The 21,191-nt window shown below is 44.8% G+C and overlaps 1 protein-coding gene across 1 annotated transcript; it reads left to right on the top strand.

The window, feature by feature from the left end:
* Positions 1–15,755: 15,755 nt before the first annotated feature.
* Positions 15,756–18,598, top strand: LOC105473188 (PRAME family member 17). Its single transcript, XM_011726847.3, has 3 exons — positions 15,756–16,042; positions 16,436–17,014; positions 18,040–18,598. Exons 1-3 carry the CDS (start codon positions 15,756–15,758, stop codon positions 18,596–18,598), a joined length of 1,425 nt encoding a protein of 474 aa, XP_011725149.1.
* Positions 18,599–21,191: the final 2,593 nt, after the last annotated feature.

Raw genomic sequence — 21,191 nt, 5'->3', positions numbered from 1 at the left:
TGCTCTCTGACCTGCTTCTTTATGGTTGCTGGCAGCCTGCTGTCCCAAGATCATGTAGACCTTAGATTACATGTTCCCCTTAACTGCCCTGCAGACAACAATTTAAGCATTGTAAAACATTAACTTTTTCATTTGAGATATCCCTTCAGGTTCTGCTGTCAGTGAAACTACTGATGCCAGCTGATCTGAAGGGCCCTGCAAGGCACCAACTCACCAAAGAATGCAGTTTCTACATCCTGATGACTTCATCCCTCTTACCACTACACCAACTTTCCAGCCCCTTGCTATCCAGGATCCACTGGAAACCCTCAGTACTTCTAGGGGAGATGAATTTAAGAATCTCCTCCTAGCTTCTCATTCAGACACCCTGTGATCATTAAACTCTCTGCTGCAAACCCTGCTGTCTCAGAATATTGGTAAGCTACTCTGCAGCAGGCATAGGAGCCTGATGGTCCTGTAATAAAGTCTTGTCAAAATTACAAATGGAAGTGAGGGCCGAGGCTGGTCAGGGTTGAGCTGGGTTTTTAATGGGATCCTGGGAGTGAACCAAGACTTGGTAAACATGTTGGGGGTTACTGAGTGGGTGGAGGAGGAATCGATCCAACATTGCACTGATGCCCCTTTGGTTTTGATCCTTATGACTAAGGATGAGTCTTTCAAAACAATATATATAATCCTCCTTATTTTTCATTTCAAAACTTTCCATCTTCCTTTATCTCCCCAAATAATCTCACATCTATTCCCATCCCTTTGCTTATTTCATAATAAACATATTTTTTTTTCAGAGTCTCCTTCTCTGTAAAGTAGACCATATATTTTGTTGCCACAGAAGGTGAGTAACCTGGTTTTATGGAGAGAATGGGTCAAAAGGATCCCATTCCTCAATGGCTGAGGTGATATGAAGGTCATGACTATTCCTTGTCATATCTGCGCCTGCATATTGCCAGTGAAAACTTGCATGTCACATTGGTCAGTCTTCCAAACTAACCACCTGTGGAAGGTCTTATGATTGCCTTACATCCTGTCCCTGAGTAAAGAATTTGACTGGGAGTTCATGAGTGCCTCAAATTCTACAAGTATTGATGAAGGCTTCACCCACTGACAGTGAGAAGGACACTGATTTGATTCTGATCATGAAGTTTTGCTGGTTTCCTTGCAAGGAAAATGTTTTAGCCTGTTATGTTGTAATCTAAAGCCAATGATTGTAACCTCTGCATTGTACCTTCCAATAGAAAAAACAAAACAAAACCTCAACTCTATTTGAGCCTTGCCAGTTCAATAAAACAAAAGAAAATTACAAAAACAAAATGATAGGAAGAGTCCCATTCCCTTCTTTTAACCTTTCTTACAAAAGTATTCCAACTTGTAACAGACTTTGGAAAACACCTACTTTGCCAGTGTGTGTCTTCCAGGTCAATCCTGACATTTCCATCCAATGAAGCTTTCTTTAATTATTTCTACCTCAAGAACCTTACCTTCCACTGACACCAGGTTGCATAGTAATGGTTTGAATTCAGGCAGGTAGAAATACTATTTCTATGAGTTTTATAAAGTAATCCTTGCATGCCATCTCCATTGAAGAATGAATAGGTTTCTTTCCTAATATGTCCTGAGTACTGATGCATCCAATAAATGAAACTATTATTTATTTCATATAGCGGAGTTATAGATGCTTTCTATTCGTCAATAGAGTTTCCAGTGAACCAACATCAAGTTTCAGTAAGTTGTCTGATTACATGGCAGAGGGTAACATGGTCATGTTCTGATTCTATGTCTATGTTGATGTGTATAGCATTCCAGCCTTCATAATGCACGTCAGACCAAAGAGATTGATTCTAGGGGGAGTCTGGGACGCTATCTAGACTAGAGGCAGTTGTACTAATGTTTTCTAGGCATAGAGATCAATTACCAGTAATGAAATCAATAATAGTCATAGGCCACCCATTTGTACCTATAGCTTCTTCTTAGTGCCAAATCATTTAATTATAAATATTAACCAACCTTCCAAAGGAAGGATAACAAACCTTATCATGAAGTTAGCATCCTCAGTTGCTACCCAACTGTATATGAGAGCAGGTTCTACTATTTAGTCGTGAGCCTTCCCTTTCATCTAAATGACTCCATAGCCAGCAATTGCATTGGTTAGTGAGAGTGGCTACATTTTGAACAGGAGACTTTAGAAAGTGTTTGCTTTGAGTGGTGAAAGTATCTAACAACATAAAATATAGGTTTGAGCATTTTGTGTTAATACAAAACAAAACCAAGACTCAATGAATGGAAGAAGATCAAATGGAGTCTTGTTCCATTGTCTTGGAAAAGCTGTCTACCACGTGATGATGTCTGCTTCTAGGGAAGGCTTTTCCTTGGATATCCTTAATTTTAAGTCACCTGGTACGGACCCATCCAATGCTGCTCATGGGCAGATTTCCCTTGGTGTCCTTTCTAAAGGATGCAGTCTCCAAATACTAGGGCCCCAAAGGTCTAAACATTACTGAAAGCCTCCTTCATCTACTGGAAATAGTCTTTGAAATACTGCATCAAATTCTTGCAGTATTGAGTCATATTGTTACTGAAAGATGGGCTCACTCTCCTAAGTGCATAGAACCCAATACTATGACACCATCTTTTGAGAAAAGAAAAAAAAATTAGGCCAGGCATTGTGGCTCATGCCTGTAATCCCAGCATTTTAGGAGGCTGAGGTGGGCAGATCACAAGATCAGGGGTTTGAGACCAGCCTGGCCAACACGGTGAAACCCCGTTTCTGCTGAAAATACAAAAATTGCCTGGGTGGGGTGGCATGCGCCTGTAATCCCAGCTACTCAGGAGGCTGAGGCAGGAGAATCTCTTGAACCTGGGAGGCGGATGTTGTTGTGAGCTGACATAGCACCAATGTACTCCAGCCTGAGCAACAGAGACTCTGTCTCAAAAAAAAAAAATAATAATAATAATCCAATTTTCTTTGTTAGTTTAGCTAATTTTAGTTTCAAGATACCATTTGTTCCCTCAACCTTTGTAGAATACCAAGGATAATGAAGTTAATGGTAGTGCCATTGGATCTGTGAAATTTTACCTATGTGATCACCTGCCTAGTAAAATGAGTTCTTGTATCATTGGAGATTTCTCCAGAGATGCCCCAGAAAGGAAACACATTTTATAATCATTTATTTGCTATGACTGTAGCATCAGCCTTTCTGAAAAGGCAACCTACAACCCATCCTGAAAACGGACACACAATCGCAAGAATTGTAGCCTTTTTACATGGCTCACTGTCATCATTGGTCCATGACATTCCTCTTTCTTGCAGCTAGATGTGTGTATGTCTATCTATTCATATCTATATCTATATATATTTCCTTTTTTTACCATGATTCACTTCCACTCTCCTTTCCATAGATAGACACTGTACTCTTTGTTTTTTTTTATTATACTTTAAGTTCTAGGGTACATGTGCACAATGTGCAGGTTTGTAACATATGTATACATGTGCCATGTTGGTGTGCTGCACCCGTTAACTCGTCTTTTACATTAGGTATATCTCCTAATGCCATCCCTCCCCTCTGCCCCACCCCACACCATGTCCCAGTGTGTGATGTTCCCCACCCTGTGTTCGAGTGTTCTCATTGTTCAGTTCCAACCCATGAGTGACAACATGCAGTGTTTGATTTTCTGTCCTTTTAATGGTTTGCTCAGAATGATGGTTTCCAGCTTCATTCATGTCCCTACAAAGGACATGAACTCATCCTTTTTTATGGCTGCACAGTATTCCATGGTGTATGTGTGCCACATTTTCTTAATCCAGTCTATTATTGATGGACATTTGGGTTGGTTCCACGTCTTTGCTATTGTGAATAGTGCCTCAATAAACATATGTGTGCATGTGTCTTTATAGCAGCATGATTTATAATCCTTTGGGTGTATACCCAGTAGTAGGATGGCTGGGTCAAATGGTATTTCTAGTTCTAGATCCTTCAGGAACTGCCACACTGTCTTCCACAATGGTTGAACTAGTTTACAGTCCCACCAATAGTGTAAAAGTGTTCCTATTTCTCCACATCCTCTCCAAAAAAAAAAAAAAAAAATACAGAACAGTGCCCCAAGGCCTGGAAGATGCGGGTTACCTCTTCTGTGCTGTGCTGTGGGAAAGACGGTCACTGTTTAAGCCACTCTTAGTGAGTTTTTCAAAAGAAATAAAGCAGTTGGATTCTCAGTGTTTTGAATGATGGTGCACTTAATAAATATGAACTTTTTTTTTTCTTTTTTCTTTTTCTTTTTTTTTTTTTTGAGATGGAGTCTCGCTCTGTCGCCCAGGCTGGAGTGCAGTGGCGCAAGCTCGGCTCACTGCAAGTTCCGCCTCCCGGTTTCACGCCATTCTCCTGCCTCAGTCTCCGAGTAACTGCGACTACAGGCGCCCGCCACTACGTCCGGCTAATTTTTTGTATTTTTAGTAGAGACGTGGTTTCACAGTGTTAGCCAGGATGGTCTTGATCTCCTGACCTCGTGATCTGCCCATCTCGGCCTCCCAAAGTGCTGGGATTACAGGCGTGAGCCACCGCGCCCGGCTTTTCTTTTTTTCTTTTTTTTTTTTTTTTTTTGAGACAGAGTCTTGCTCAGTCGCCCAGGCTGCAGTGCAGTGGTGCAATCTCGGCTCACTGCAAGCTCCGCCTCCTGGGTTCTCGCCATTCTCCTGCCTCAGCCTCCCTAGTAGTTGGGACTACAGGCGCCCGCCACTACGCCCTGCTAGTTTTTTTGTATTTTTAGTAGAGACGGGGTTTCACCGTGTTAGCCAGGATGGTCTCAATCTCCTGACCTGGTGATCTGCCTGTCTCAGCCTCCCAAAGTGCTGGGATTACAGGCGTGAGCCACCACACCCGGCATAAAAATTAACTTTTATCTTTGATTTCCCTTAGCATACAATAAAAGTTTAATAACTGCATCTTGTTTTTCTATTTCCCTTCTAGCCTAAGTCCCAGCAATTCTTCATCCTTTAATTTTACCTTCCATTCCTGGTAACAGGGAGGAAGCAGGAACCCAGGGCACACAATAGGACTCAGCTTCTACAGGCGGCCACCATTTCATCAGGATTCCCCCAGACGGTGGACCCTCGGCAGCCAGCAGGGGGCGCAATGGGAAGTACAAGCCTGAGTTCATCTCTCCTTGTAGCAGAGAAAATTCCCACCCCATGGGCCTCGGGTGCCACCTTCTGGTGGATCAGACCATGTGGCATCAGTTAGTGGTGTAAACAGGACTATATTGTAACGGTATTTAATTAAGAAAATCTATTCTTTTAATGTACAAATATTCAATTGTAATTTATATACATTTCAAGATATAAATTGAAATTTTAAATTATTAAGGGAATTTAGTATTTAAAGTATGCAATGTAACATTTTAAAAATATCTAATGTGGTTTGAAGTCTCAAAATAAATGATACTTTCAAAACTAATTCTAAATACATGTGGGGAAAAGGAAGAGAGATCAGCCTGTTACTGTGTCTATATAGAAAGAAGTAGACATAAGAGACTCCATTTTGTTCTGTATTTGTGATGCTGTTAATCTGTGACCCTACCCCCAACCTTGTCCTTTGCAAGAGACATGTGTTGCGGTGACTCAAGGTTTAATGGATTTTGGGCTGTGCAGGATGTGTCTTTGTTAAACAAATGCCTGAAGGTAGCTTGCTGGTTAAAAGTTATCACCATTCTCTTAATTTCAAATACCCAGAGACACGTACACGGCCAAAGGTCGCAGGGACCTCCGCCCAGGAAAGCTAGGTATTGTCTAAGGTTTCTCCCCATGTGATAGACTGAAACTATGCTGCTAAAAGGTTTATGGAGATGTTTGCATATGCATCTCAAGGCACAGCATTTTCCTTTGAACTTATTCATGTCACAGAGGTTTTTGTTCATATGTCTTACTGCCGATTTCCTCTTTTTTCTTTGATCCTATTGTCCTGCCACTCCCCTGTCTTTAAGATGGTAAAGATAATTATCAATGAATACTAAGGGAACTCAGAGACCGGGGCCGGCGTAAGGGAACTCAGAGACCGGGGCCGGCGTGGGTCCTCTGTATGCTGAGCGCCGGTCCCCTGGGCCCCGCTTTTCTTTCTCTATACTTTGTCTCTGTGTCTTATTTCTTTTCTCAAGTCTCTCGTTCCACCTTACGAGAAACACCCACAGGTGTGGAGGGGCAGGCCACTCCTTCAATACAAATAAATAAGAATTGTTGTTATCGTTTGTTGTATTGTTTTGAGTTTTGTTTTTGTTATTGTTGTTGTTTTGTTTTTGTGTTTGTTTTTTTTGAGAAAGGGTCTCGCTCTGTTGCCTAGGTGGAATGCGGTTGTGTGATTATACTTTACTGCAGCGTCAACCTCTTGGGCTCAAGTGATCCTTCCAAATCAGCCTCCTAAATAGCCGAGATCTCAGGCATGTGACACAATGCCCAGCTAATTTTATTTATTTATTTATTTATTTATTTATTTATTTATTTTGCGTCAGAGTCTGACTCTTTCTCCCAGGCTGGAGTGCAGTGGCGCGATCTCGGCTCACTGCAACCTCTGCCTCTGGAGTTCAAGCTATTCTCCTGCCTCAGCCTCCCAAGTAGCTTTAACTACAGGAGCACACCACCACACCCAGCTAATATCTGGCTAATTTTTTAAAATTTCATCCTTCCAAAGTGTCAGGATTACAGGCATGAACCGCTGCTCCCAGCTTAATAATGGTTTTTATTTTAAAAATATTTAAACTAAGTCTCATGTATGGTCTATGAAACAAATAAAAATAAAAATCATTAAATTTAAATTAATAAACTTTTAGAGCTGAGAGGAAGTAGTACAGGTTTTTAAATAAAATACGATTGATTTTGTTACAGCAGTGTTAAATTCATAGTAAAATTGAACAGAAAGCAGACAGTTTCCACTTTCTTCCTGACCCCACACACCGTCTCCCCCAGGAGCAACATCTCACAGGAACCTGGCACATTTGTTACCATGTATCAACCGCACTCTACTGAGTGACAGCAAAAATACACAAGTACTCACACATGGCATTACATATACAATAGTAACATTTTCCATATTATTTTTAGATATTTTTAAACCTATTACAACTTTATAGATACACGTGATTCCTCCAGGGTAACCAACCCTCCTCCCATTGCTGAAGCCATAATGCTCCCTCTTGCTCATGGGTAACCACTTTCTTGAATTAATTATATAACTTTACCAAGCACGTTTTAATGATATTCTTCATACATGTGTCCCTAATTGACAGATACTATATTGGATGTTGGTAAATTTTACCTAAATGCCATTCTTTACATAATCTTCTTCAATGTTTCCTTGGGATATGATTTTATTTTTGAGATTTCTGTATGTTGATTTATTTAGATTTAAAAATGAGGCCATGTGTAGCTCACTGCAACCTCCGACTCCTGGACTCAAGTGATCCTCCCACCTCAGCCTCCCCAATAGCTGGGACTACAGGTGTGTGCCGGGCTGGAGAGCGGCAGTGTGGTCTCAGCTCATGGCAACCTCTGCCTCCTGGGTTCAAGCACTTCTCTTGCCTCAGCCTCCCAAGTAGCCAGGATTACAGGCACACACCACCACACCCAGCTAATTTTTTTATGTTTAGTAGAGATGGGGTTTCACCACATTGGCCAGGCTGGTCTCGAACTCCTGACCTCAAGACACCCACCCAACTCAGCCTCACAAAGTGCTGAGATTAGAGGCGTGAGCCACCGTGCCCGGTCTGTCATTATGATTTCTCTTTTATAGAGTTGAAGATTGGTTACAATAGCAACATATTTCTAATTTCTTTACTTACTGTTCCTTTTGAAATCTCAGATCTTTTTATCATGTGACTTTTTTAATGGCACTAAAATTTATGAACTCTCTCAATCATTATCATGAAAGTCTTTTATTCTACCTCATTCTTGAAGGATTTTTGCTAAATTTGGAATTGAAGAATTTCAAAAATATGGTTGGAAATTTGATATTATGATTTCATGTGATTGGGACTTCCATTGCTGAGGTTGAAAAGTCAACTGTCAGTCATAAGGTTATTCCATCATAGGACATTTGCTTGTTCTATCTGGCACACTTAAGACCTTTTTTTGGGTGGGGGGTCATTGTCCGAAATTTCACATAGTTTATCTGAATATGAATTTCTTCTTCTTTATTCCACTCTGGATTATCAAAAATTATCAAAATGTTTCCGAATGAAAAAAGCTTGAAGAAGACAGTGATGTCATTCCTAAGAAAGCCTAATAAAAAGCTGTATAAATTGAATGGTCACCTGGGCTTTATGCTATCTGACATAGCAGATCATATGCACATTCAGGTAGAAAAAAAGAACCACTGAGGGTGTGATCAATCTCAAGACTAAGTCAAGGCTTCAGTGAAGGAAATCAGGACAAAATGACAAAGTGAGGTGGGGACTGAGCAGAATGGGACTAGGTGTTCTAATGGGACCCTGGAAAGGAACCGAGACAATAGAAAACATGGTGGTTATTTTGTGGGTATCTAGATGTCAGGACTGAAAGTCTTTTGTCTAGATTGAGTTTATTTATTTATTTATTTATTTATTTATTTATTTATTTATTTGAGATGGGGCCTTGAACTGTCACTCAGCCTGGAATGCAGTGGCATGATTTTGGCTTACTGGAGCATCAGCCTCCCAGGTTCAAGTGATTCTCCCACCTCTGCCTCCTGGGTTGCTGGGATTACAGGTGCCCACTACCACGCCTGACTGATTTTTGTATTTTTTTTTTTTTTTTTTTTTTTTGAGACGGAGTCTCGCTGTGTCTCCCAGGCTGGAGTGCAGTGGCGTGATCTCGGCTCACTGCAAGCTCCACCTCCTGGGTTCACGCCATTCTCCCGCCTCAGCCTCCCAAGTAGCTGAGACTACAGGCGCCCGCCACCACGCCCGGCTAGTTTTTTGTATTTTTAGTAGAGACGGGGTTTCACCATGTTAGCCAGGATAGTCTCGATCTCCTGACCTCGTGATCCACCCGCCTCGGCCTCCCAAAGTGCTGGGATTACAGGCTTGAGCCACCGCGCCTGGCCTGATTTTTGTATTTTTGGTAGAGATGGGGTTTCACCATGTTGGCCAGGCTGGTCTCGAACTCTTGACCTCAAGCGATCCACCCACTTCAGCCTCCCGAAGTGCTGGGATTACAGGCGTGAGCCACCACACCCATCAGATCTGAGGTTTTATCTCCATTCCAGACATTAGGTTCTACCCTCCTTTCTGCTTCTCTCTCTCTCTGACTTTACTTCATCCTCCTTACCCCTTGGATTCTGCCTGGTACTCAGTGCCACTAGGAGAGAAGGTCCTGTTGCCTCAGTGGACCCTGCATAATGAGTAGTCCTTTCCCTGAGGTTCCGGGTAACGCCCGAGGCATCCCTGAGCTTTCTCTTCAGCACCATCAGAAGCCTCTGGGCCACCCATGGGCCCCCTTCTCTTCCTCACCCAGCTGTCACTTTCTTTGACACCTGTGCCCTCCACCTGGGTCACCTCATCTGGAGTGAACCTTTCCAGCCAGCAGTGCATCCAGCCCATCCAGCATCGCTCACAATGTCTTCAGGGGAATTGTCTTCATCAGCGATCCCAGAGGAAGGCAGGTTAATGGCCAGGCCTGCACCATCATTTTCAGGGTCTTGCAGCGTCTCCTGGTGAAGACCTCCATGACCAGTAGGGGGAAGAGCTCCCTGAGCAGCTACTGCAGGGCTGAGATGGCCAAGGCCTGCCCCGCCAGCTCCAGGTGTCTTGGTAGGCCCAGAGGCTCATCCTGATGGACATGCAGAAAAAAATATCTGGAGGACGAACCCAGAGAAATGGCAATCACATCACTTCATCAGCTCCCAGGGCCGATGCCAATGCTCTGGTAGAGGTGGAAAAGTCCTTACCTCGCCCCAGTTCCACTCTGCACTTGGTGGACACGCATCCATTATTCCGCTCCTGCCCTTACCAGAATGTCTTTCAAACACTGAGGAGGGGGCAAGGTGACCACTGGCTCATTAATTTTCATGCTACACAAAATCTCAGTACCACTGGGAAGTGTCACTAAGGATCCTGAAAGCTATGCTCCACTTTCTTGAGGGAACATTTCTGGTCACTGAAGACCCTGAAACAATAAGAATGAGACTGTCATGTGGCCCCACAAAGCCTACATTCTCAGTTCCCACCATTACAATGCTTCGGTAGACTTTAGGGACTTCATAACATTGATGCCACTATTTTTAATTTTGAAAAATTTTAACAAGAAATTGCAAAAGCTCTATGACAGTCTTCTAGAGCTTTTGGAAGTTAGGGATAAAAACATGAATGAAGATTGCAGTGCAGATCTCTTACACAGACTCACAATTACCCATTTTGGGATGCAGTCTCAGGAAAGAAACGGATCCCATGTTCAGAACAAAGACTCCATGCTTGAGAATGGTCTAGGGAATATCTTATTTATTTATTTATTTATTTATTTATTTTGAGACAGAGTCTCGCTCTGTCACCCAAGCAGGAGTGCGGTGGTGTGATCTTGGCTCACTGCAAGCTCCGCCTCCTGGGTTCACGCCATTCTCCTGCCTCAGCCTCCCTAGTAGTTGGGACTACAGGCGCCCGCCACCACGCGCTAATTTTTTTTGTATTTTTAGTAGAGACGGGGTTTCACGGTGTTAGCCAGGATGGTCTCGATCTCCTGACCTCGTGATCCGCCCGCCTCGGCCTCCCAGAGTGCTGGGATTACAGGCGTGAGCCACCGCGCCCGGCCTGGAATATCTTTAAGGTTTTAGTAAAAACAAAAGCCTAACTTGTACATTGCAATTCCACCAATCTCTGAACTCTAATGTAAGGACGCAGAAACCAATAATTTCAAATATCAAGAAATAAAAATTTAACCAATTGTAAGTTTTTAAAATCATTTTTTTTTAACTGCTTTCTTGAGAATTTTGAAAGGACAAAAGCCAAGCAAAAATCAAAATTCAAGGGATGAAGACAAAACTACGTTTAGAAGAAAAATAAAAGCCTACAACTGTTCATCTAAAACAACAGACAAGAAGTTTCTCTGGGTCAGCTTGGGTGGTACGTCACCGCCCCCCAGACTGGCTGGCTGGAGATCAGACGGGCATGCCCCTAAGAAGCGGGTGGCTTACCAGATCCTAAGAAGGGGGTGACTTACCAGATCTTACTCACTTTGCAGGGTGCTGGGACCTCTCCGAGAACCAAGCAGTAGCTCAGGTGCCAGAGTATGGGGCTCTTGTATATCTTCTGGAGCTTTCATTGATCTTTCTCACCGCAACCCCCTTCCCAATTACCAACTTCCAATCCAAAAATGACATCCCACTAGATCCTGAAGTTCCACTCGGTTAATACTGATTGAGTTTTCTACTTTCTTCTTCTTGAGTGATTAAGTTAGATAGGCATTTATGAAAGTGAAAGAATTAATAGTAGGGTGAAAGTCTAAAACTTTTTATTCATTTATTCCACAAACACTGTAAAGTTTGACTAATATGTGGCTGCCATAGTGATACAGGGAAGGGTTTAATCTGTTCCTGACATTAGAAAAAAAAATAGGGTATTTTTATCGGGGGACCTCAAAAGTCTCAAAACGTTTCTGAGTTAAAACAGTTTGAAGAAGACAGTGATGTCAGCCCTAAAAGACAGAATAAAAATCTCTGTGTATTCTGAGGTCAGGAGTTCGAGACCAGCCTCACCAACACGGTGAAACCCCATTTCTACTAAAAATACAAAAATTAGCCCAGCATGGTAGCATGTGCCTGTAATCCCAGCTCCTCCGGAGGCTGAGGCAGGAGGATCGCTTGAACTGAGGAGGCGGAAGTTGAAGTGAGCCTTATGTGGCAGTCAAGGGAAACTATAATCTAAGGTCTACATGATTTTGGGACAGTAGGCTGCCAGCAGCCATGAGGAAGCAGGTCAGAGAGCAAGCTGACCTCATGATGAATGCTGAATATGCTGCAAGCTTGGTTTATTTTTGTTTCTTCCCCTCCCTTCTTCACTGATTACATTTATAAAGTTTAAAGGTAAGGTTTCCATTTCTTCCAGAGAAGTCTTAACCTAAGCCCTGAGACCACTCACACCCTCAGTGGCACCTCTCTTCCACCAGCACGAGTGAATAAACTGCTGCCTTAGGTGATATAAAACCCACATGACCATTTGATATATGGAAAGTTTTATTCTGATTTTGTAGTGAGGACTCCTCTGTTTTTATAAAGCTTTTTTAAGTATAAAGCATTTTTATAATTTTGATGTGGCCAAAGATCTCCCAACAACACTACTTTCAGATTTTATTTTTCTGTCTAATGTCCGGAGCAGATGAAATCCTTCCCTGCCTCACACTCAGGACTATGAAGGTCACATATTAGTAAAAGTCCATCAGTGTTTGTGGAGTTCATGAATGAATGATTTTTTTTTTTTTTTTTTTTTTTTTTTTTTGACAGAATCTCCCTCGGTCTCCCAGACTGGAGTGCAGTGGCACAATTTTGCAACCATTGCTTTCTGGGTCCAAGTGATCCTCTCACCTCAGCCTCCCGAGTAACTGGGTTTCAGGCACCTGCCATCATGCCCGGCTAGTTTTTGTATTTTTGTAGAGACGGGATTTCACCTTTCTGACCTGGCTGGTCTTGAACTCCTGACCTCGGGTGTTCTACCTGCCTTGTCCTTCCAAAATGCTGGGATTACAGGCATGAGCCACTTTGCCTGGCCTGGAATGAATGAATTCTTGACTTCCACCCTATTCCTAACACTGTCAATTTTTGATTCCTGAAATTAATATGGATATCTGATATGAATGGATGTCTGATTCAATCCATTAATCTGGGGAAAGCCAAAAACGCAATCAGGATTAACTGGGTGGAGCTTCAGAAATGCAATCAGATAATCACTTTTTGATTGGAAGCTAGCAGTGGATACGTGGAGGGGCGTGGGTGGGAGTTGTGATGAGAAAGGTCAATAAAAGCTTCTGAAGACCCAGAGGAGAGACCCAAAGTCTTCAAGCCTGGAGTTACTGCTTGGTTCTTCCTGAGGTCTGAGCACCCTGCAAACTCAGTCCGCATCTGGTAAGTCCCTAATTTCTGTAAGGACACTCCCATCTGACCTACAGTCAGCCCGTCTGGGATGGTGACAGTGCAGCCTAAGATGGCATAGAGTTATATCCTGTTTTGTTTGTTTTTTTTCTCATATGAACAATTTGAAGGTTTGAACTTTTCCCTCTAAATGCAGTTTTGTCTTTATTTCAAAAAATCGGATTGTGCTTTGGTTTATGTCATTTCATAATTCTTTTTTTTTTTTTTTTTTTTTTTTTTTTTTGAGACGGAGTCTCGCTCTGTCGCCCAGGCTGGAGTGCAGTGGCCGGATCTCAGCTCACTGCAAGCTCCGCCTCCCGGGTTCACGCCATTCTCCTGCCTCAGTCTCTCGAGTAGCTGGGACTACAGGCGCCTGCCACCTCGCCCGGCTAGTTTTTTGTATTTTTTAGTAGAGATGGGGTTTCACCGTGTTAGCCAGGATGGTCTCGATCTCCTGACCTCGTGATCCGCCCGTCTCGGCCTCCCAAAGTGCTGGGATTACAGGCTTGAGCCACCGCGCCCGGCCCATTTCATAATTCTTGATGGGAGCAGTGACTCATGCCTGTTACCTCAACATTTGGGAGGCCAAAGTGGGGGGATGATTTGAGCCCAGGCATTTGGGACCTAACTGGGCAACATGGCAAAAACCCATCTCTACAAAATATTATTTTTTGGAGGGGGCAGATGGAGTCTCACTCTGTTGCCAAGGCTAGAGTGTAATGGCACGATCTCGACTCACTGCAACCTCCACCTCTCAGGCTCAAGCAATTTTCATGCCTCAGCTTCCTGAGTAGCTGGTATTACATCCATCTGCCACCCTGCCTTGCTAATTTTTGTATTTTTAGTAGAGGTGGGGTTTCACCATGCTGGCCAGGTTGGTCTCGAACTCCTGACCTCAAGTGATCCACCTGACTCGGCCTCCTAAAGTGCTATAATTACTGCTGTGAGTCAGTGGTGCTCTGCCTCTACAATTTTTTTTTTTTTTAAATTAGCCAGGCATGGTGGCATGCATCTGTATTCCCGGTTATTTGGATGGCTGAGGTGGGAGAATCACTTGAGCCCGGAAGAGTAAAGCTGCAGTGAGCCATGCTCACACCACTGCTATACTCTAGCCTAGGCAACAGATTGAGACCCTGTTTAAAAAAAAAAAAAAAAATCTCAACAAAAGAGGATCTTTGGCCTTAATTTTAAAGCAATCACATCCTCACTGTAACTCTTTCACCTGAATGGAGACATGGGTGTGGGGGTGCATGCCTGTAATCCCACCTACTTGGAAGACTGAAGCATGAGAATCGCTTGAACCTGGGAGGCAGAGGTTACAGTGAGCCGAGATGGTGCCACTGCACTCCAGCCTGGGCGACAAAGTGAGACTCAGCTCTCCCACACCAAAAAAAAATTAAATTATACCACCCAGGTGATCATTGGATACATGAAGATTTCTACTGTGTTTCCTTAGGGACTGTCATGTCTGTCTTTGTAAAACTATTTTAACTCTGAAATATTTTGATAAATGTGATGTGGCCAAGGATCTCTCAACAAAGATACTTTCAAATTTTTTTCTTTCTGTCTAATGTCAGGAAGAGATTTGACCCTTCCCTATTTCGCACTCAGGACAATGAAGGACACATTAGTAAAACTCCGTGTTTGTGGAGTGAATCAGTGAATGAGTCCTGCACTTTCACCCTATCCATAAATCTTTCATTTTGGTGGATGAATATTTAATTCCATCGGTTAATCTGGAAGAAAGCCAAAAATCCAATCAGGATTATCTGGGTGGGGCTTAAGAAGTCTAGTCAAATGTAGTTCTCTCTCTCTTTTTTTAAATCTAGCCTATTTCCCAGGCTGGAGTACAGTGGTATAATCTCAACCCACTGCAACCTCTGCCTCCTGGGTTCAAGCGATCTTCCTGCCTCAGCCTCCCTAGTAGCTTGGACTACAGGCACACACCACTGCACCTGGCTAATTTTCATAATTTTAGTAGAGGTAGGGCTTTACCATGTTGGCCATGCTGGTCTCGATCTCCTGACCTAAGATGATCCACCTTCCTCTGCCTCCCAAAGTGCTGGGATTACAGGTGTGAGTCCCTGCACCCAGCCAAAGTAGTTCATTTTTAATATGTGTAAGAGGTGTGTATTGGAAACATCTGTGTCTTGCGAATGATGCATAACACCGTCACATAGCTTTCAAAGCTTCTCACTGAAATTTTCAATAATGAGGCTGGGCACAGGGTCATGCCTGTAATACCAGCACTTTGGGAGGCCAAGGGGGGTGGATTGTTTGAGTCTAGGAGTTCAAGACTAGCATGGAGAACATAGTGAAACCCAATGTCTTTACAAAAAGTCATCAAATAATAGATTAGCTAGGCATGAGATCTGAACTTCAGAGATCCTCGGTAACATTTCCCAGTGCTATGAGTTTAGTGGAGCAGTGGCTAATAATCATGGACTAGGAAAGATCTTGCCTGCTCTTTAGAGGTTGGGACACACTCTTCTTGGTATCAGAAGGGTAGAACTATGTCTCTGTGTCCACTTATTACAGAATGGAATTGGACTAAACTGAGGGCTCTTTCACACATGCTGGAGAAATGACTTTGGCCCTAGAAGTGGGGGTTGTAGGGGATTGGCCTGAGAAACTTGCCTTTTCGCTGGATTGTCCTCTACAGCTTTTCCTTGCAGATTTGTCAGAATGAGCCTCCAGTCCCCATCCAGACTCCTGGAGCTGGCAGGGCAGAGCCTGCTGAGGAACCGGTCCCTGACCATCTTCACCCTGCATGAGCTGCCCCGGGAGGTCTTCCCTCTGATGTTCATGGAGGCCTTCAGCATGAGACATTATGAGGCCCTGAAGCTGATGGTGCAGGCTTGGCCCTTCCTCCGCCTCCCTCTGGGATCCCTGATGAAGACACCTCATCTGGAGACCTTGCGAGCTGCGCTGAAGGGACTTGATACGCTGCTGGCCCAGAAGGTTCGGCCCAGGTGAGGTGACTCAGGTGGCCTGGTGGGAAGGGCCCAGGCATCCAGGGAAGGGACAGCTGGCTCAGGCATGGCGGGGTTGGGGAGCTAGGGTGGCTCAGAGGCTTCTGATGGTGCCCATGAGAGGCCTTGGCCTTGGCACAGCTCCTCTGGGAAAGGACTGCTCACCATACAGGGTCCACCGAGGAAACAGGAACCTGCTTCCTCCCAGTGGAAGGTCAAGGTACTAGAAGTGGGTGCCAGGGAGAATCCAAGGGGGAACGGGATGGAGAAGAGACAGAAGTGGGAGCACTGAGGACAGAAGCAGCTGACTGATGTCCTGGATGTGGAGTGAAAGCCCAGGTCGGGGGGGGGGGTCCTTGCTTATTCTGAACTTTTCCCCCATGTGACTCACAGGAGGTGGAAACTTCAAGCGCTGGATTTGCGGGATGTTGATGAGAATTTCTGGACCATATGGTCTGGAGCCCGGGCCCTGTCCTGCTCCCCAGAGGCCATGAGTAAGAGGCAGACAGTGGAGGACTGTCCGAGGATGGGAGAGCGCCAGCCCTTGAAGGTGTTCATAGACCTCTGCCTAAAGGACAGTGCGCTGGATGAATGCCTGAGCTACCTCTGTGGGTGGGTCCACTACAGAAGTGGTCTCGTGCACCTGTGTTGTAGTAAGGTGCAGAATTACTTAATGCCCACTTCAAGTTTCAGAAATCTATTGGAAAGGATATACCCAGACAGTATCCAGGAGTTGGAAGTCAGGAGAAAGTGCTCTCTGAATCAAACAGGAAAGTTTGCCCCTTACCTGAGCCGGATGAGCAATCTTCGCAAACTCTTTTTAGCCTTCGGTTATGATGGTGAGTTATACGTGAGCGGCCTCCAGCAGTTCATTCCTGACTTGGACTCTCCATTCCTCTGCCTGTCCTACCCCCAGATGCTTTATATAAGAAAGGTCAGCAATATCAAAGAGCACCTGGAGCACCTGCTCAGGTAAGAAAGGATGGTGAGCTTTCTCTGCAGACCATACCACAGACCTTTTGTTCTTTTTCACAGTAAACGCTAGTGGGCATGTACTGTGTTCCAGCCACTGGTGATGTCACAGGGAATGGGAGGCTAGAATATCAACACATTATGCTGTTCAGTGCTCTATATCCTGAAGTGGGTATCACGAGACCACTCAAATAAGGGCAGAGGGATGGCCTGGGGTAGTTGCAACACAGAGAGTCATGTAGGGAGCTAGTTAGTCGGGGGTTCAGATCTAGTGAGGGTGCATTTGTGAATTCCTTTCTAGGAAGTGTGTTTAAAGTTAATATGTTGAAACTTGCTCTTCATATAGAGGAGAGTGTGAAAGAAGGGCAAGTGTATCAAACCTGTGGGTTTCACTGTAGAAGCTCTGTCCTCACAGCTTAGTAAATGCCAATGATCCTGTCTCTAATTCCCTGTCTTTAAAAGGTTCTATTGAACCCCAGGAAAAGTAGTTGGCATGGGAAAAGCGTGCTTCCTGGACAGAGGTGAGGGAGTAGGCATGAGAGTGGTATAAAGTGATAGGTGGTTTACAGACACAGACATGTCAGGGAACCTTTGCAGGCAGGTAGCCCTAGCTGATACCCATAGACCTTGCTCAGCTGAGTTCTTTGTGCACATCTCCCACTGGGCTCCTCTGGCCCAGAGATGAGGTTGTCTGCTGAAAGATGAAGTAAAGAGACTTTAAGGAGTTTGTGGCCTTGAACCAATCACACAAGCAAGGGTGAAAGGACTGAGCCTAAAATGGAGCTGCCCCTGAATGATCTGAGTCTTCATCAGGCAGCATCTTGCACCCAGACGATCATCTGATGATGGGAACAAACTTGTATTTGGGTGAAACAGGCTTCCCCACTGCAGGTTACCATAACACCTGTGTTGTAGTAAGGTGCAGAATTGCTCAATGCCCACTTCACGTTTACCACTGAGATTATTTCCCAACCCCCTCCTCTAACTGGCACCATTGCTCAAAACTAACTTCTTGCTCTCCCTAGGTGCCTCAAGAACCCCTTGCGGGCCTTTATATTCTGTAATGCTTACCTAGCTGATCAGGACGTGGAGTGTCTGTCTCAGTACCCAAGCCTCAGTCAGCTAAAGGAGCTGCACCTGATTCATATCCTAATGTGGACCACCAATCTTGAGCCCCTTGGAGCTCTGCTAGAGAAAGTTGCTGCTACTCTCAAGAGCCTCACCTTAAAGGACTGTCGGATCCAGGACTCCCAACTCAGGGTCCTCCTGCCTGCCCTGAGCCGCTGCTCCCAGCTCACCACCTTCTACTTTGGTGGAAATGAGACCTCCACGAATGCTCTGAAAGACCTGCTGCGTCACACAGGCGGGCTGAGCAAGTTAGGCCTGGAGTTGTATCCTGCCCCTCTGGAGAGTCTTGACAACAGGGGTCACGTCAATTGGGAGATCCTTGCCCCAATTCGGGCTGAGCTGATGCGGACGCTCAGGGAAGTCAGGCAGCCCAAGAGGATCTTTTTTGGTCCTGTTCCCTGCCCTTCCTGTGGCTCATGGCCATCTGAGACAGTGGACTTCCATCTTTGTTCCTAGGGAAGAGCTGGTTCGTGGAATGGATAAGCTTTCTTCTGGACCCTTGGACACTGAAATCTAGGACACAGGTGCTTTTCTTTTTTATGGAGTTTTGCTCTCCCCCTCAGGCTGAAATGCAGTGGCACAATCTCATCTCACTGCAACCTCCACCTCCCAGGTTCAAGTGATTCTCCTGCCTTAGCCTCCCTAGTAGCTGGTGTTACTGGCGTGTGCCACCACGCCCATCTAATTTTTGTATTTTTAATAGAGACTGGGTTTCATGATGTTGGCAAAGGCTGGCCTCGAACTCCTGACCTCAAGTGATCTGACCACCTTGGCCTTCCACAGTGCTGGGTTTACAGGCAAGAGCAGCCGTGCCCGGTGAGGTGCATCTTAAAGCAAGCACACAGCCGTGTGTTTCAGGCAAGTGCTGACTGGAAGTGGAGAAACAAAGGCTACTCAGCTGGGGCAGGACTGGGTGAAAACGCTGACTTGGCATCGATGAGGCCTTCAGGGACCTGTTTCCTAGACTCAGAAATGGAACCTGAAGTTCTAGAGTGATGCAGGAGTTAGCACCCCGCAAGGATGGTTATTTGAAAATGTCATAAATAAATGGAACCTGAATGGAAACTTTCTGGTGTCTTCCATGATTGATCAATCTGTTTTAGCTATTTATACATCAGAAATCTCTAGTTGCTGATGAAAGGTACTAAGTTTTCTGTGATTGAGGTTCAGCTACAGCAAATCCAGGCATCCAAACTGAAATGTGATCATTTTGATTAATTCCCATCCATTTTTTACCCTCTTCAGTCATCTGTTTCTTACTTGCTTTCTCCCATGCCTGTTCACTGGGTTCATTCACAAGAGATGCACACTTAGGGCCTGGAACATTCTGTGTGGGCAATGATGATGAGCCACTGAAATCTACCCTCTTCTCAGGGGCCCTCGCTGCTCCCCAGATACCGAGACCCTGCTCACTCCTAACGGGCAGATCCAGAGGAATCCGTTCCTGAAAACTGGCCATGCCAGGAAACAGCTTTACTGCACCAGGGGCTGCCCCCTGACCTGGAAGAGATGGCCATAGCGTGTATTGCAGGAGCCTGGTGACATCACCAACTCTTGCCTGTCCTGACGGTGGCTGGTGGGTTTCACTGAATTAAGGTAGTTGTGTCCAATTTCCCTTTTAGAAAAATGCATATTACATATTCTAAGTATTTCTAGTGCACATTAATACAAAAATACATCTTTTGGAAAGTTAATTCATATCAATGAGATATCTTCCTATAACGTCTCCCTTCTCTCCTTATCAAGAAACATGAGACACCAGGGCACTGACCTGTAGGCAGTGTTCCTGCACTGCCTTGAGAATCTCTTTGGAACCTGCCCCATGTGGGCCAGGAAGCTCTCTGATGGTTCACTCAGGTGAACCTGAGTTCACTGTGTTGACCTCGTTGATCTCAAACTCCTAGACTCAAGCGTTCCTCCTATCTTGGCCTCCCAAAGTGGTGGGATTACAAGCATGAGCCACCGTGCCTAGTTTTACTATTTTTTTAATTTTAAAATTGTTGTGGATGTATAAATATTGTGCATATTTACAGGGTACATCTGATGTTCTTTTTTTTCTTTTTTTTTTTTTTTTTTTTTTGAGACGGAGTCTCACGCTGTTGCCCAGGCTGGAGTGCAGTGGCGCGATCTCGGCTCACTGCAAGCTCCGCCTCCCGGGTTCCCGCCATTCTCCTGCCTCAGCCTCCTGAGTAGCTGGGACTACAGGCGCCCGCCACCGCGCCCGGCTAATTTTTTGTATTTTTAGTAGAGACGGGGTTTCACTGTGGTCTCGATCTCCTGACCTTGTGATCCGCCCGCCTCGGCCTCCCAAAGTGCTGGGATTACAGGCTTGAGCCACCGCGCCCGGCCTGATGTTCTTTTTTTTCTTTCTTTCTTTCTTTTTTTTTTTTTTTTGAGGTGGAGTCTCCCTCTTTCACCCAGGCTGGAGTGCAATGACACAATCTTGGCTCACTGCAAACTCCGCCTCTCAGGTTCAAGAAATTCTACTGCCTCAGCTTCTTGAGTAGCTGGGACTACAGGAGCCCATCACCACACCTGGCTGATTTTTGTATTTTTAGTGGAGACGGGGTTTCACCAGGTTGGCCAGGCTGGTCTCGAACTCCTGACCTCAGGTAATCCACCCACTTGGGCCTCCCAAAGTACTGAGATTATAGACAGGAGCCACCACAACTGGCCTGATATTCTGATACAAGCGTAAAATGTGTAATGTTCAAATCAGGGTAACGCGGGTTTTCACCATCTCAAGGATTTATCATTTCTTTGTGTCAGCAACATTCCAATTCCATTGTTTTAATTATGTAGAAATTTACTATGAACTATTGTCAACATGAGCTGCCCTATGGTGCTACTGAACACTAGATCTTATTCCTTCCTAACTACATTTTTGTACCCATGAACCATCCCCCGCCCCCCTTTTTTTTCTTGAGATGGAGTCTTGCTCTGTCACCCAGGCTGGAGTGCAGTGGTGCAATCTCAGCTTACCGCAAGCTCCGATTCCCAGGTTCATGCCATTCTCCTGCCTCAGCCTCTGAGTAGCTGGGACTACAGG

Source organism: Macaca nemestrina, chromosome 1 (assembly GCF_043159975.1).
Source record: "Macaca nemestrina isolate mMacNem1 chromosome 1, mMacNem.hap1, whole genome shotgun sequence".
Classification (NCBI taxonomy): Eukaryota; Metazoa; Chordata; class Mammalia; order Primates; family Cercopithecidae; genus Macaca; species Macaca nemestrina.
Note: the sequence above shows the minus strand (reverse complement) of the source record. Positions and strands in the feature narration are given on the sequence as shown.